The sequence below is a fragment of the Truncatella angustata genome, assembly GCF_020726525.1.
Source record: "Truncatella angustata strain MPI-SDFR-AT-0073 chromosome Unknown BKA67scaffold_8, whole genome shotgun sequence".
NCBI lineage: Eukaryota > Fungi > Ascomycota > Sordariomycetes > Amphisphaeriales > Sporocadaceae > Truncatella > Truncatella angustata.
In genome coordinates, this window is record NW_025763388.1 from 1076499 (window position 1) to 1093249 (window position 16751).

The 16751-nt window shown below is 49.8% G+C and overlaps 3 protein-coding genes across 3 annotated transcripts; all 3 read left to right on the plus strand.

The window, feature by feature from the left end:
* Positions 1-426: 426 nt before the first annotated feature.
* On the plus strand, positions 427-3829 carry BKA67DRAFT_578103 (uncharacterized protein). The gene is made up of 3 exons (XM_046103677.1): positions 427-791; positions 977-2002; positions 2056-3829. The coding sequence occupies exons 1-3, from the start codon at positions 723-725 to the stop codon at positions 3757-3759; spliced, it is 2799 nt and encodes a 932-aa protein (XP_045954149.1). The 5' UTR covers positions 427-722; the 3' UTR covers positions 3760-3829.
* Positions 3830-8701: 4872 nt separating this feature from the next.
* Positions 8702-9684, plus strand: BKA67DRAFT_662413 (uncharacterized protein; the record flags this gene model as incomplete). The annotated part of the gene is made up of 5 exons (XM_046107991.1): positions 8702-8713; positions 8778-8894; positions 8953-9111; positions 9189-9289; positions 9363-9684. The coding sequence occupies 5 exons, from the start codon at positions 8702-8704 to the stop codon at positions 9682-9684; spliced, it is 711 nt and encodes a 236-aa protein (XP_045954150.1).
* Positions 9685-12838: 3154 nt separating this feature from the next.
* On the plus strand, positions 12839-16182 carry BKA67DRAFT_594621 (uncharacterized protein; the record flags this gene model as incomplete). The annotated part of the gene is made up of 3 exons (XM_046105065.1): positions 12839-13495; positions 13579-14209; positions 14267-16182. The coding sequence occupies 3 exons, from the start codon at positions 12839-12841 to the stop codon at positions 16180-16182; spliced, it is 3204 nt and encodes a 1067-aa protein (XP_045954151.1).
* Positions 16183-16751: the final 569 nt, after the last annotated feature.

The window sequence follows — 16751 nt, forward strand, 5'->3', positions numbered from 1 at the left end:
TATCAAACGCCCCGCTAGGGGAAATCTACAGATTGCGCTAAACCTCAGCTATGTATGTGCTGCAGATCCAGGGTCTTTACCACTACATGCAATCCGTGTGAGGAGGGCTTACCTGTACGAAGCACTGTATGATACTGTAATCTGACGCCGCGATATATGCATAGAGGCATTGCCGACAGCTTGGTAGACACCTTCCTCACAATCCTCAGTTGAGAACAGCGCTGTGGTAGAAGCAACAGACTCGGGGCCGCATAAGCTACCAGGGTTTACTCCAACACGGCGACAAAGAATCTCAACTCGGACAGGCTTTGACAGATCGGGCTTGGATCTCTCAGCCGTGGTGCTTCCTCCATGCCAATTTGGACTGACAAGAGCCGCTAAAACTCGGGGTCTTGGCCAAAAGCAAATGAACATGACATCATCTGGAGCGTGCTAGCTTGTGCAACCCTCCATAGACGGATTTCGTTCTTCATCTTACCATAGGGAATGGGAAATTGGGCAGGAGGTCCCCTGGGGTTTGTGCTGTACCTTTATCTTCTTTAACAAGTCGCAGTCTTGGTGTTGTACTCTTCCTTTTCATCTGTAGTCTTTTGTTCGTCGCACCGCATTCTTTGCCGAGTTCGTCCCAAGTCTTCCCTTCAGGAGAGAGAACTTATAACCCCTATCTGTCGCCGGCCTAGAGTACGTGTGAGCAGAGTTCTTGGGGACACCCAACCAGCAACATGCCCGTGAATACCGCGACTGTGGGCATGGCGGTCACGCCAACAGTATTGTCCACGTTCATATCGCATGTAAGTTGTCATTGCCAGCGTCTCGGGACTTTTACCCGCATTTCCCCAGTTTTGTGTCTCAATGGGGACTTGTTCTTCCCAAGATCATGGCGACATCCCTGCCAATCCATGCTTGCTGCTTGCTCCCGGCATAAAATCGCCGAACCCTTGGGACTCGACAACTGACCATTGGTCGCAATACGTAGTACTTGAACCGCAAGCCTCTGAGAGAGCGTCCCACGGCCCATCTGTCGTACGATGAAGGCCTACATTTGATCCGATCTTTTCTCACCTTCGCATCGCACCACACAGTTGAGGAGCTCCAGGCATTCACGGCCCAATGGGTTCCGCATCCGCAATGGGTGAAAGTCGACGATGTCGAAATACCGCAAGAGAAGATAGATGAAGCCGCCGATGCCATTGAAAAGCAGCTCGGGCCGGACGGCATTAGACAGGTCGGTGGCAGAAAGTGGTGGCAGTGGCGTCGTCCAGACACCCCACTGGCGGCAGAATGGATTGAGATGAAGGCCGACTATCATGAGCGAAAGAAGAACAACGACCTGGGCAGGCGAGTCATGCTTTATGTCCATGGAGGTGCCTACTTTTTCGGCTCCGTGGACGAGCATCGTTATCAGATGCAACGACACGCGCGCAAGCTCAAGGCCAGAGTGTTTGCCCCGAAATATCGTCTAAGCCCCCAATTCCCATTTCCATGCGGTCTTCACGACTGTCTTGCAGCCTATCTCTACCTTCTTACCGTCCAGGATCCAACAACAATCATCCTAGCTGGAGATTCCGCCGGAGGAGGTATGGTTTTGAGCTTACTGGTGGCGATCAGGGATAGAGGTCTACCCTTGCCGGCTGGCGCTGTGCTTATCAGTCCGTGGGTTGACTTGAGTCACTCGTTCCCCAGCGTAGCTGGAGATGCACCACTGGATTATATTCCCCAAAACGGTTTCCATCACAAGCCCTCGAAAGCTTGGCCGCCCCTGAACGCAGAAGAGCATGCTATACTTCGGGAACAGATCGAGAAGAACACGCAACCTGGCCACACAAAGCTCATAAAACCGGCGTCGGTTGAGATGCAACGCCTCTCTCAGAATGTGGATGGGCTGGCACATCAAAGAAACAGCGAAGCTGCTGATAAGTCTGCGCGTCCAAAGAACTATAACCAACCCCCACTGTCCATTGAGCTTGACGGCAAGACAGTGTACCTGAAGGATCAAATTCAAGTATGACGCTTCTTAGAGGTCGAAGTGAGGGCAGTATACTAACAATCGAACAGATGTACACTACAAACGAACTGCTGGCGCATCCTATGGTCAGCCCTATTATGCAGCCAACACTCGGTGGCCTGCCACCGTTGCTCATCATGGTTGGGGGTGGGGAAATTCTGAGAGATGAGCAGATCTATCTGGCACACAAATGTGCAAATCCTCAGAAGTACACACCTGCAAGCGAATTAATGCACGAGTCAGCCAGAGCGCAACTTGCAAGATTCAAGCCGACTGATGTGCAACTGCAAGTGTGGGATGATCTATGCCATGTCGCCCCAACGCTCAGTTTCACGCGGCCCGCCAAGTTCATGTACAGATCAATCGCTCAGTTTTCTGCGTGGGCCCTTGCACGAGCGCAAAAGAGGGAAATCGACATTCTCGACGACGATGATATTTCCATCATCTCAAGTTCCGGATCAGATAGCGATGGGCCGAGTAGGAAATCCAAGAAGCCGGGATTTCAGGAGTCTCTCCGTACTCCGGTGGTTGGCAGAGCAGGCGATGAATTACCACCATTCCAGAACCATATGATCAGGCAGCAAATCAGCAGACACGGGACCGTAACCCCCCTGGTTCCAGAGGAGCAGTTGATCGCGTGCAATATGCGGCCCGAAGAGATTGGTGTTATAAAAGAAGGTCCAGTCAGGAAATGGCTTACTACGCGCAGTCAATGGGACAATCGATTCGGCAGTGCTAGAGCTAAGATCCACAAAAGACGACTCAAGGAGATGATGGCTGGATATGAGCATTTCCAGGGGGAAACACCACCGCCGAGTGCCCTCGCCGGGCGTCGGAAGATGGGAGATGAGCTTGACGACCACAAGAAGCGCAAAAGCATGGGTCTTTCTCTATGGTCACTGTGGGGTTCGAAGCATGACGAAAAAACTACAAACCGCGAACAGGAAGCCGACAGGGCCCCAGAGATCAAGGTCGCCAAGGAGGCGGAAGGTGCTGGTGCACGAAGCCATGCGGATATCGAGAGGCAGGAAAAGAAAATGGCTGGTAGACCCAACCTATTGACCAGCCGCAGCCGATCGAGAAGACGTATGGTCAAAGACGGGAATCAAATTGTTGATGATAACAGCCCTACAGCTCAAGAATCCACTGCACTCGTAGCCCTGATGGCCAAGCGGACAGCCGGCCAATCGATTGGCGAGACTAACACTACATCGACGGACGGTCTTCTTACTCCCAATTGTTTGCCACCAGACACCGGTGCTACCGGAAAAAGACCCATGGTTGAGGGCATTGCGGTGCCCTTCACCCTGAACAAGGAGGCCGAAACGGCGAGCATGATCACACTTACGTCAAATATTGACGGGATCCCTTCCCGTGTCGCCAGTCCCATAATGTCGAACGAGCAACCAGATTACTTAGCAGCTACTAGCACTACCACAGTAGCTGATGGAATGAAGAATGGGGCCGCTACTATCGAGCCGGAGAGCCCACAAACACCAAGACCATCTAGCCCCAATGTTGCCGTTCTAGATGATATCACCGAAGGAGATCCCGTTACTGCTGGGACCCCGCGATCAGCTATTCCATCTGCTGCGCCAAAGACTTTGAGCCCTGGATATACTCCTCTGGCTGAGGGCGCTAATAGACTCGATGCTGAGCCTACAATCATGGCTGGTGGCGTGCTGATAAACGCAGCACGGCCACCGCTCGAAACATTCGTGACAGCAAGGGAGGAGCTGCCTAGGGCGCAGTGATCTCGATGCCTGACCGGAGGTTTTCTTTGTAATTCCGCGAAAAAGAGGTTAGAAAGGGAAGGGCTTCTCATAAAATACAAGGGGGGGGGGGGGGGGGGGGGGGCCAGCGCATCTATATATATATGTCCACCCAAAGGGAGGAAACGAAATTGTAATAAGTGAGATTGCCAAAAGGTTTTCTGGGACTTGCAAGATGTTGGGAGCAGGAAATATACCCTTAACCATTGCTAGGAAACACATTTAAACAAGATTTCATACATTAATACACCATTTCACGTAGAAGTTTGCTGGTACTATTAGGACTAAACCTATGTTGTAAGACCATGGAATATAGGTGTTCACAACCCGAACGAGTGGCATAAAATGTCGATCACGTAATCAGATGATAGCCTCATAACGGGAGAAGTTGTAACCTGGTAGCATGCATTGCGTCACAGTGTCCTGCCGCCCAAAGCCATCTCAATGTGCAACAATGTACCGACGACCCTTGCTAGTAAGTTCTATCCGGTTAGTTTTCCTTGGCTTGGTAGTGCACGGCAGAGCTATCAGCGTCCTACTAATACCCGGTCTCTTTGAAGGGTGGCTCACCACTGGCCATACCAGTTGTACGTAGGTCGATGTCGGCGTATACGTCGCTGCGGCGGGTTGCGTAGCTTTGCTGTTTCGAGACTCTACTGTTAGCCACAGACCATCTCATGGGGTGCATATTACATGGGGTGCATATTGATGTAGTGCTTGCTTACCCGTTCTCTCTTTCCATTAATGGATCAGCTGCTCAGTCAGCTCGGACTCGTAGTTCTTCAACTACTGGCCCCCAGTCTGATCTTGATTGTTGTTTTCGGCTGTTGCAATCTTCCTGGATGGTCACCGGGTTACCGGCCTCTGATCTACAGCGAAACCCATGATCTCGCGACCGTTGACAGGCGTTTTCTGTACCGCAACAAGTATAGTCTCCGTCCGAGTTTGGCAAAGGTGTTGCTTCATGGGGGGCGTATCGTTCTGGAATCTCTGGGTGGCTGTAACACCTTGGTCCTTGGTATGGGCCATAGTCTCTTGTGATCCGCCAACTCTCTCTTTGTTTGATGTTCGCCTGCTGTCAAATAGCCGTAATGATGATCCTGTTCGATGGCTTGGAACAACGTTTCGCGACTTGAGAACATTGCTCCGCTTCGCGGTGATCTCGAGCATTCGGCTACGCTCGACTAGTGTGAAGAATGAGTCAGCCATGGCATGAATTAGCATGAGCAGTTAGTACTTGGCATACCAGTATTTGCGGACGTGCCGAATTGCTCGCCAAGAGTTCGCAGGGTTGCCATGCCAGGCATCATGGAGGTTCTGTGGAGAAATACTGGTTTCGTGAAGAAGTTCGAGCTCTGGCAACTTGGTGAAGAATACGACGGATGCTATCTGATACTTTTTGGATGTGACATAGGATTGACTTGACAGTTTTGCAATATCTTAACCACATCAATACACCCCATTCTTTGGAACAATGAATATTCGAGTTGGACAGAAGATTGATTTCTACTTGCACGAGAAGATAATCAACAAGCGGTTTTCAGTTTTAGGCTTTAGGCACTGACTACATACTTATAAGTGTTCAATTCGAGCTATGGGGTCGTGTCATGGCGATCTTGCAGGCGAGAGGATCCAGTCTCTGGTCCTGTTCAGCTCATTGTGGCTCTGGAAGCAACAGCCTTGACGACTCCATGACTGCTCACGAAAATTAGGAGCCCCAACGTCCCAACTACTTACATCATCAGTTCGGGTGTTCGTGTCTTCGAATCGATTTGTCTATGCTTTTAAAAAATTTTCTCTATTTGGCATAAGGAGAGGTCAGAGGTGACGCTGACGTGAACCACATATGTATTATTTCGGCTGTTGACAGCAACGCGTCGATATGGTAACTATGACATCATGGTAAGCTTCGCCATGGTTGCACCTACAAATTTCATCGACATTCGTTAGTAGTGGCCTATCAGCCAGTAATGCTTCAGATAGTTATAAGTCTCACTATTCTATTGTTGGCCATGGATAACGAAAGGCTTCATAGAAAAAAACATGAATGCATCCAGACAGCTTAATTTAGGCAAGAAATCTTTGAGCAAAAAACTTTTACGAGAATTAAAAGGATTGCAGAGCTATGACGCAAAACAGCTTTCAGCTTGTGTATCGTGATAAATTAGGTCAGAGATGAATCATGTTCTGTAACACTAATTTTGATATCGACCATAGAATGATTTCTCTGGAAAAAGAACTTGGTAGTACAGCCTTGTGTCGAATGAGAGAATCGAAGCTCACCTAGCCTGTAAGGGGCTTCTGCTTTGGTAGCCACATCGCCGAATTAAGCTTAGCGCGGATAACCACCCACAAGCTCTGGTGATATTTCGACGCCGATTTTGAATCAGAACCAAAGAAAATAGCTCCCTGGCTCTTTTGGGATTACGCTAGTGGCAGTTGAAGAACCCTTGAATCGCGATTCCACTGAATCAGGCCAATCAGAGCCACTGGACTGAGGTACGTACCTGGGTAAGTGCCTTGCTGCACTGATTCGGCGCTGTGGTTGCGTTTAGGGCACTCAGAAATCAGGCAAAATTTCAGAAACAATTTTCTGATTGGCTGATTTGCAAGTATTCCAGATCCGGCCGTTGAAATCCCCAGATCAGCCTCAACAATCAGTAACGCCCAAGCACTCCCTCAGGACCTAATATTTAAGGAGCCTAACACACCCTACCAAGCACTTCACTTCCTCATCACTCATCATCACTCACCATGTGAGAAGAGCATTCATTCACCTAGCCTCTTCACCTTAGGGTTATCAATCCAACCTTGTATCATTAGCCTGGCGTCTCTTCAACCCAGTCACTGTTGGACATTGCCTCAACATGCCCTCAACCGATCTTCACACACTTTTCAATCATCACGTCAACTTGAAAACAACCTGCAACAGCTTGACGCGTCAAGCCTTGGCTCCCACCACTCTCCAAGAAAAAAAGTTTTGGTAGTAAGTTTTCAACCTCTCCTCTATTAAATCACATTCTGTTTCACTAACCACTTACGCCAATTCAGGCCTTACCAAACCAATCCACATAGCTCCCAACTGTACTTTCAAGTGCAAGTTGAGCACCCGTCTCCAGCCAGTGCCTGCCGGATATTCAAGTAGGTTCAACTCGCCTCGAACGAACCACTCATCTTGACCGTGTCTTAACTTGCAGCATCCACCACTACAACCACCCACCTTTTCATTGCACTCACATCCCCATCACATCACTACCTTCATCCCCAACCACCCAGCTTGTCCCCTTCCATACAATGTCCACATACACCTTAGTCGGTACGGTGCGTCTCTTGATCCGTTCAGTGTAAGCTGTTGCAAGGACCCTAGTGCCTATGAGGCAGCAAATGGCTCTCCTGCTCAGTGACTTCATCTTTGCCCATAAGACGAGCGTGCTCCGGCACAGCACATCGCGGGCTGGAAGATTTTAGCACTGCAACGCCAAGATGGCATCAGGAAAGCGAGAGTGGCATGTTTTGGAAGTGTTCATGTCAGGTGTGCGAGATTGCTGGTAGCTGATCGTGATCTGAGATCGTCGATTTGCCTGGAATTGCAGCACTGTTCGACAAATCGATGTCCATCACATCTCCAAGGTTGGTCTCTCACTTCGTTTCCCATAACCAATACTCACAGCAACAAGTTCCGCCGTCAACAGCTCGAAGCTCCAAACATCAAGGTAAGCATTTCTGTAGCTCACAACGACTGTGATCTTTAGTTGACGTCTTCTATAATAGAAAATTACAAGATAGCCTACTTCACATGCTCATCACATCCAAATTCTCATTGGCTGCGACATTTTCCGTCCATCTTCTCTTTCGACACAACTTTCTCTACCGCAACTTTCTCTGGCCCTCACCTCGTGAGGTGTTTAGACATATCCAGAAGCTTGGAGCTAAGAACCCATGGCGCAGACATTGAATTGGACACAGAAAAATGGATTAGGTACAGGAAATTGGAAACAATTTGGATACTTGGGACATGTAATTCATAATATCGTCTGCGGCGGGAGCTCGAAAGTAGATCCTTCAAGCTCCCGGGTGGTGACTTAGGGACCGCAATACGTCAATCACATCGATGCTGTTGTTATGCAACAATTTGACTCCAACAAAATACTTATATACTGATGATCACAACTGTATTGAACGCTTCTTCTTCCAGGTGTGCGATTGCGACTGTCTTTTCTAAACTGCTTAAGCTCAGTGTCGCCTGGTGGTGTAAAAATCTATAAAATCAACAGGTCACGCAAAGTATCATCTTATTTTCGAAATTTGCTAGCAACTAACAACAAGTATTATCCCATTAGCTATCATGTACAGCCCCGTATTCCTTCATAGCCGATGTGGAATCTGCGCTTGGGCTGCGTAATTTTACATGATTCTACCTCAAATTACGTTGAGATATCCTCCATGATAAGTCAGGCCTCATATACAGGAGTAGTAAACCAGTAGCGAGTTGAAGAGAGCTGTTGTGTAGAAGTTCAGAAATACAGGTTCTTGATCCTTATGACATCTCTCGTAATCATAGTTTTGCTGTAATAATAATTTAAATCAAAGCAAAAGATCTATTTGTGAATGAAACTACCAATCACGCTTCGATGAGCAGATACCACATAAGCGGTGTTACCAGCTGTAGTTCTAGAATGCTTCGAGAGTCATTGCGAATGGTTAGATTACCCGGGCAATCATCTTTTAGCTACCATCCCGAGACCATCTATTCTGAAACCCTAGAGACCCGTCAGGTGGATAATCAGCAGACGAATAGTTGGCAAGCACCTCGCTCCGTCACTGGGTCGCTCGAGAAATCATCACGATATTTCACTTTCTCTTAGCCAGAGTTTTGTAACCCCATTTCCCCCGTTTACCGCTTCATCGTCGCAGCTTCGGCACCATGGCGAGTACCGTAAGCACCTGGTTGCGCTACAAGGAGGATACAACTGCGTTTCTAACTTGGCTGGGACGAACAGCAAAAGCTTGCGGGTGGCAACCACGCAAGCTCAACATCCAGCCAGAGCGCCCTTATAAGCAACCAACCCGAAACCTGCAGCTCAATCCAGACCGCGTCTGAAGTGAAAGGCCCGAAGGTTTGCCAGAGATGCCACAAAGGTCGAGTCAGAGAGTCGAAGAGCTCATTCAAGCAAGGCAGCCGATGATCCTCCCGAATCTGTCTACGTCGTCAGCACTGCGGAGATAGTCGAGCAGGTCAACACAATTTCGCACTTCAGGCACAAAGAGATGGACCCCGAGGAGAATACTCCAAGCTGTCGAAGGCGCTATCCATACGAGGAAGAGATGCATGGGGTGGCACGAGCAAAACAATAGCCCATATGAACAGTCGAACTCGAGCCATTTAAACTTCATCGAGATTTTACGCATAGCGCCCGCCTTCTTCGAGGTCGAGCCGCGTTCAGAACAGACACAAAGAGCCGGTTCAGATACCCAATGCGAAAAGCACCAACAGGACCACCTATTACGTCAGGTTAGTGATGGAACATTTCCAGCTAGAGTATAAAGGGACGAAATCGTTTTCAACTGAGCTGACGCATCAGCAGTAATGCGTTCTCCGGATTCGAGATCGAACATCCTCCTTCCGACGATGAGGGCGACAAGTTACAAGCCCCCATAGTACATGGCGGTAGTCAGGAACCAGTTGCCTATGACGCCGCTGTGAGCAAAGCAAGCGAGTTTGATTTGATGGCATACACCTTCCTCGAGGACCTTCACTATATGAGAGCGGAGGTCAAGTCAATATGGCTCAAATTCCGCAAAGAAGAAGTCGACCTTAAGCAAGCCACAGTTCTGACATCTATCTGCTTAGATCTGTCCGGGATGCTGAAGAGAAATCGTGGCTTGAGGCCGACATCACAGTCATAGATTCCATTGATCAATACTGGACACTTGTTGGGTCCATAATCGAATGGAGGCTAGTAGTAGGGATGATGAAGCACCTCGAGTTGGATGTAGCGAAATATAAACCAATATTCAGAGGTATGTGCTGTGACTTAGGCGAGGGTTTGAACTAGGGATAGTACTATTAGAGCGTATAGAAACTCAAAATACACGAGCATCCTGCTTTTTTTTATAAATTAAATTTTTTTTTAAATTTCTTTTACCGGACAGCGACGCAAACTTCTACGACAACCAGAATCTCCTGCATTGCGGGGCTTTCGCCCTGAACAAAGCAACGAACCGGAAGCACAAGCAATCTCCATAGCAAACCACTATTTGTCAATCTTTATTGCAGTACATCAATGAAAAGCCGTACGACAACTCGGTCATATCACTCCACGGAGAGAAATGGACCAGATAATCTCCGGTCAGCGTCGTCCGACAGTCACCGACAAGGTACCAGAGACGCCGCGTATCCCCGTCTGGACTATCGAACGGGTGCGAGTGGCCAGAATTGCAATCGCCTTCATAGGAAGCTTGTACTGCTCCTCTAACTGACGATAGTTGCATGCGTTCAGGAAAAGGCATCGAGCACAACTCAAAGCCAGCGTCGCATACCTTGTGAAGTACTTCAAGCCATCAGCACATATCTCAAGGCTTCCAAGCCGTTGATGAACAGAGATCATGCGGGGACTGACGAGGGCCTGTAAGCAGACGCTGCTGGTAATCAGAACAAGGATTGAATCCGAGCTCCCGCGGAGCAAATGTGCCACGCTCCCCGAGGACACATTTGACAGCGGATACATGCTTTTTGGGGTCGTGATCCTCACCAATCAAAGTGAGTGGATGGGATCAGTCCAGCAGAGCAATATCAGTGGACGAGTGTTTTGTCCCGAATGGAAAATTGTGGCGAAGAAACTACTGAAAGTGGTCGAGAAAAAGTAATGAGAAGTTCTTTAGAAAGGGCTCTTCAGAATATCTGAGTGCTAGGAAAAACGAGATGGGTTTGGCTTGGGTGTTTTGGTTGGTTCGCACTAACCGTGCTCTCTCAGTTAATTTTTGCATGGCATAGTTAGCAGATAGTTGCAAGAAGTAATTAAACGAAAATAGTCCTTCATAAGCAACGACTTGTATCGCGGTAGCAAGACGGATTGTTGCGGGTATCGCGGGGAATTCTGATGCGATGGTCATGATATATCATCGTGCAAAAAAATTGACTGGGCTGGGACGCTCCAAAAATGGCATGGCAAACGTTTGAGAAGACATTCGAAAACATTGTTCTCTAAAGGCTTTCAGGACAGGCGCGCCATAACTGAAGATTAGGAGTTGCAGCATAATCACAATAGCGCTATGAAAAGACGTGGGAGAGATGGTGTAATCCTCATGGTCATTAAAAGTACGGATCCGTACATGCACGATATGGAGGACTATCAGCGCAAACCGCCGGGCCCTTTAACGAGCCGAGCGTTGTAGGCCCAAATCTTTGGTGAACTTGCCCAGCCTCCCAGACCATTGCGGTGGTGCGCACTTCCGAACATCGAAGTCCTATCAAATTCTACTCCTTTCTGGCCATATTTCTTTCATTGAGACTGACGGGTAACCTCGTTCAGCCACTACGACGTGTAATTTTCTAGAACTCGCATAATAAATAAGATCAGAAATGAGCAATTCTTGAAGGGGGTGTCGCTTACTGAAATGTCTAATATCGTCATAGTACATCCACCGCACTAATTAGTAACCTGACTGGGGGTGGGCATTCGTATCTTACATCTGAAGGAAGGATCGTGAGATTACAGGCGTCGTATAACTGGCGGCTTTGTGCACATGTTTGGCGAACGATGCAGACTATTCTCTAGGACGTCTCTTATCTTCAGCCGTCAAAAACTTTTCGATAACAATCACAGTTTCAAATCTTGATTTTAATGTTTATTTTTTGCAGAAAGCCATGCTCTGTCCGATTTATTTTGATGACATGACATATAATCAGGAGTCTTCGCACTCAGGTATGCAACGCTTGAGCTGAAGCACTATTTGGTCAAGTTTCACATTCGCCTAGATAGCGCGTTTTTTTGTTCCGATTGCCATTCAAGCAACGTCATAACCTGTTTGCGGTTCGGTTCAACGTAGCCTAACTGAGCCAGGCCTCTCAATTAAGTGAACGGGGACAGCAAAGGACCTCGACTGACCTTGACGGAAGAAGGGCCGTGCGCGCGAGACAGAGAGAGTGAGAGTGAGAGAGAAAGAGAGAGAGAGAGAGACACACACAAGCAGACAATTCCCATTAACTCAACCGCGTTCCAGGTGAATTTGAGAGGCGACGGTAACTTGGTGCTACCCCGCGATACCCGTCAACGTTCTGAGGCCAGGTGCAGAACGATTCATTTACTACTTACACCAGCATCACTAGGCTAGTCCCCAGTCGCAATACCCGAACTCGAAATATTTCAACACAGGCCGAGTGTCGCAAACCTGTTCACTACGTAGCGACTCAAATTATTGTGTTCACCATTAGCCGCACCCCCTGGAAACTCGCATCGTGGCCCGTATCGCACTGCTATCAACGCCGTACGTTCTGGCTATAAGTTACTTGCACTTAGACCTGCACTTCCAGTTCCGTCAGGCTCAGGCGCTAAGGCGGATTTTAAGGGGCAGACCCGGCGAGCCTCGCTCCCCAAAGTTGCAAGTCTTGAACTTGGATCCAGTTTCCGCGCTACCGCTCATATGAAAGGTGGACAAGCGTTTATTTGCTTGTCTTGTCTTGTCTTGCCAGTTCGACTTCTAACGTTCGAGGATCAGGATCGCAATAGCACATTTTGCACTGCACAGGTTCCTTCCCGAGGACTGTCACCTTAGGGGAGTTGCCCATACGAAACAAGTCGTGAATGGACAGCCGTCATCATTGGAGTTTGTGCCCGATAATCTTAAATCTGGATCTGGTACCTAAAGGCTTCCTTGGCTGACCAGGTAACATTAACCCACTGGATTATTATTGCCGGTATTGCTATCAGCTGCAGTGGCACACCTTAACCAGTAAAAGAGGCACGGAGTAGTTACTCCACGTCTAGCAATTCCACCCTGGGCCCCTTCGACATTATTTGCATTAAGTTAAGTTTGGCTTGTTGTGGTCCCTGCTGTCACAATGTCAACAACACCTGCAACGTCGGATTACCATTCCTCTCACCACCAAGGAAGTGGAAGCGGAAGCGGAAGTGGAAGTGGAAGCCACTCGCATCACATCAACGGCCAGACTCAGACTCAACCTTCACGATCGCAGTCGACCCGCTCCCGGCCAACCTCTTCGGCTACTGGAGCTCCCCACCGCTCTGCCTCCCACAACCACCACTCCAGCCATAACCATAGCCAGAGCCATAGCCACAGCCACAGCCGCCAGACCTCTACGTCAGGTCGCCCCGTCCAAGACGTGCTGCCTCAGCGGGATTATGAGACGAGCAACGTAGCCTCCAAAAGAAGTTCGAGCCGAGACCATCAACCCCCGCTTGCGACGCGGGGTGCCAGCGCCGATTCGAAAGGCGTCCATCGCCGAACCAGCAGTCGGACTCCCAGCCATCCTCCTGGCGAAATGGCTGGCCCTACAGTTGTTGTGAACAATGGAGCGGCCACGGCCGTCCCACCCGTGATGCAAGCCGCAGCAGATGCACGTGCGACAGGAGCCAAGACCAGGACGACGCGCACATCAATCCCCACGCAGTCAGGGAAATGGATCTTGGGCAAGACGATTGGTGCTGGTAGCATGGGCAAAGTCAAGCTTGCCAAGAAGGAAGACGGCACTGAGCAGGTTAGTGTTTGGGATTCAACTTCTCCGGCCAAGGGGACATGTCGCCAATCGTTCAGTGATAACTAATGTGGCTACTTTGTCAGGTTGCGTGCAAGATCATTCCGCGAGGGTCCACCGAAGAGAATCACCACAGCCGCGCCGATAAAGAGCGCGCCGACCAGTCCAAAGAGATTCGCACGGCGCGTGAGGCGGCCATCGTCACACTGCTCGATCACCCCAATGTATGTGGCCTTCGGGATGTTGTGCGGACAAACCATCATTGGTACATGCTCTTCGAGTACGTGAACGGCGGTCAGATGCTCGACTACATTATCTCTCACGGCAAGTTGAAGGACAAGCAGGCGAGGAAGTTCAGCCGACAGATCGCGAGCGCTCTGGATTACTGCCACCGCAACAGCATCGTACATCGTGACCTAAAGATCGAGAACATCCTCATCGCCAAGACCGGAGATATCAAGATTATTGATTTCGGTCTGAGCAATCTGTTCGCGCCCAAGGGGCATTTGAAAACATTTTGTGGAAGTCTTTACTTTGCTGCCCCCGAGCTTCTCCAAGCCCGGGCTTACACTGGACCTGAGGTGGATATATGGAGTTTCGGTATTGTTCTGTACGTCTTGGTATGCGGAAAGGTTCCATTCGACGACCAAAGCATGCCAGCCTTGCATGCTAAGATCAAGAAGGGAGTCGTGGATTATCCCAACTGGCTAAGTACAGGTAAGATGGGCATCGCCATTTTTCGTGGCTGGTACTTGTGCTAATTACCGCCTTCAGAATGCCGGCATCTACTCTCGCGCATGCTTGTTACCGACCCCAAGTTAAGGGCGACCATGCAAGAAGTCCTGAATCACCCGTGGATGATGAAAGGATATGGAGGCCCACCAGAGAACCACCTGCCTGCGCGCGAGCCGCTGACCTTGCCTTTGGACCAAGAGGTGATCAACGCAATGACCGGCTTCAATTTTGGTCCCCCGGAAGTCATCAAGGCTCAATTAACCAGAACGATTGAATCTGAAGAGTACAAGAGAGCCGTTGCACTCTGGCAGAAGGAGAGGGACCTACCAGTTCCGGCGAGAGATGTCGAGAAGAAGAGGGGGTTTGGTTTCGACTTCTACAAGAGGAGAAACTCGGCTAACAGCCGGGATAACTTGACGGCGCCCAGCGTAGAAGGTCTCCCACTCGGCAGTGACCCTCTCAACGCCTTCAGCCCCCTCGTTTCTATTTACTACCTGGTCAAAGAGAAGCAGGACCGGGACACGGTCGACGTTGGTCCGAAGCACCATGCCCCAAAGAATGTTGCCGATACACCAATGCCCGAAATCGTCCCCCCACAGGAGGCACACACAAACACTGCATCTTATGAAATGCCTGGGGAAAGGCCTACTGGCGGCCGGTCACGACCTAGAGCTCGAACACACGGTGAGGATGATGCTCCCGAGGACGTCAAGAAGGCGCAACCATCGCCGCCGCTTCCCAAAGCACCAGATGGACAACAGCTAGAAGTCCCACACAAGAAGGAGAGCGCAGCAGCCGGGCTTCTTCGTCGGTTCAGTACCCGCCGCCGCAAGGATCCCGAACGTCTGGAGAAAGATCGATCTCACCCGCCCGTGGTTCACGTGCATTCGCCTGAGAATCCTACAACGCCGCGCAAAAGCTTCAGTATCAGGAGATCGCGGCGTGATCGGGACGAAGAAGAAGCACCGCGTCTGCGCTCTGGTAGCAGCCAACCACAGCATCGCGATCTTTTGAGCCCACCACTATCGGCTGGCGACGGTAGCTCTAATAGCAAAGGGCTTGGACGGTCGACCAGTGTCAATTCTGCAGACTACAGAAGGCGTCCGTTTGGCTCGGCTAATAGAATCAGCAAAGACCCGCCCCCCACAAGTGGCTCAGATCATTCAATCACGGACAAGTCCCCGGCTGATCCAAAAGCCGCAATCAGTGCCCGCGCTGCTTCAATGAGGGCCAAGTCCCTTGGGCATGCCCGAAGGGAAAGTATTCAAGCGAGACGGGCCAAGAGAGAAGGAAACCGAGCACCTGACGTTCCTGAAGAGACGGACGCAGAACTTGGCGAGGCCAGCGGTACTTCGGCAGAACGTCTCGACGACTCTGAGTTGGCCAAGCCTGTGTTCCTCAAGGGGCTATTCAGCGTCTCGACAACATCAGGGAAATCTGTGCCGCAGATACGTGCCGAAGTGAAGAGGGTGCTAAAGCAACTTGGTGTTGACTACACTGAAATTCGCGGTGGATTCAACTGTCGCCACCGGCCTAGCATCGATCTCAGTAAGGTAGCTGACATGCCCATGAGCCCAGGTGCCACTCCAGGCCACCGTCGCAGATTCAGCTTTGGCATTCGCGGTGAAAGAGACCGGGATGAGCTCCGAGACATGGACAGACAGCCAGGGACGCCACGCACAAATGGGAGACATAACGATCGGAGCGACTCAAACTCGGAGCTTTCTGAGAATGACAGTACTCATGATACCGGTGGCTCGTCCCGCAGAGTACCTGGCGAGACCACGACACAGGTGCAGAGCGATTTGGGTGGAAGCATGGCGCTGGAGTTCGAGATCATGATTGTCAAGGTGCCTCTACTGTCACTGCATGGCCTACAATTCAAACGCATAGAGGGCAATACATGGCAGTTCAAGAACATGGCCGATCAGATTCTTAAGGAGCTCAGGCTATGAGTTGGCGTTTTCGACATGTTTTCAATTCTTGAGGTTGGGCAATGTGCCAGGCTAGCAGCATGGTTTTATGGCATTTGAGTAGGTCTCAGTTTCAGCACTTTTGAACTTCTGACAGCAAGGCATAGCAAGCAACAATTAGTATACGTAACAGCTTCAGCGAGGCTGTCCAGCATGTAATGATAGTAACAAGAAGGACCAGAAGAAATGGGGGCGGCCTGCGTGGTCGTGTGATGGAAAGGGCGACTAACTGACTTGAGGAGGATTAGATTCAGGGCTTTCCTATTAGTGGAACTGGATATCATGATAATGCAAGAGACGACCCTCTCTGGCTGTCTCTAAATAATACAATGGCGGAAGATCCTGAAATTTGCTTGACAACTGTGTGACCAACTACTCTGGTCACGAATGAGTAATCGCAGTGGCTTTAATAATTGTATCGCGAGGCGACGGTCTAGGCTCGTGTGCGTTTCTTTCTTTTTCCCATCCAGCTGAATGGACTCGGTGGGGGACAATCAGGAGATTGCATTGCTATAGCAGCCAGCAGCGCTTCCTTCCCCATATGTGTATAC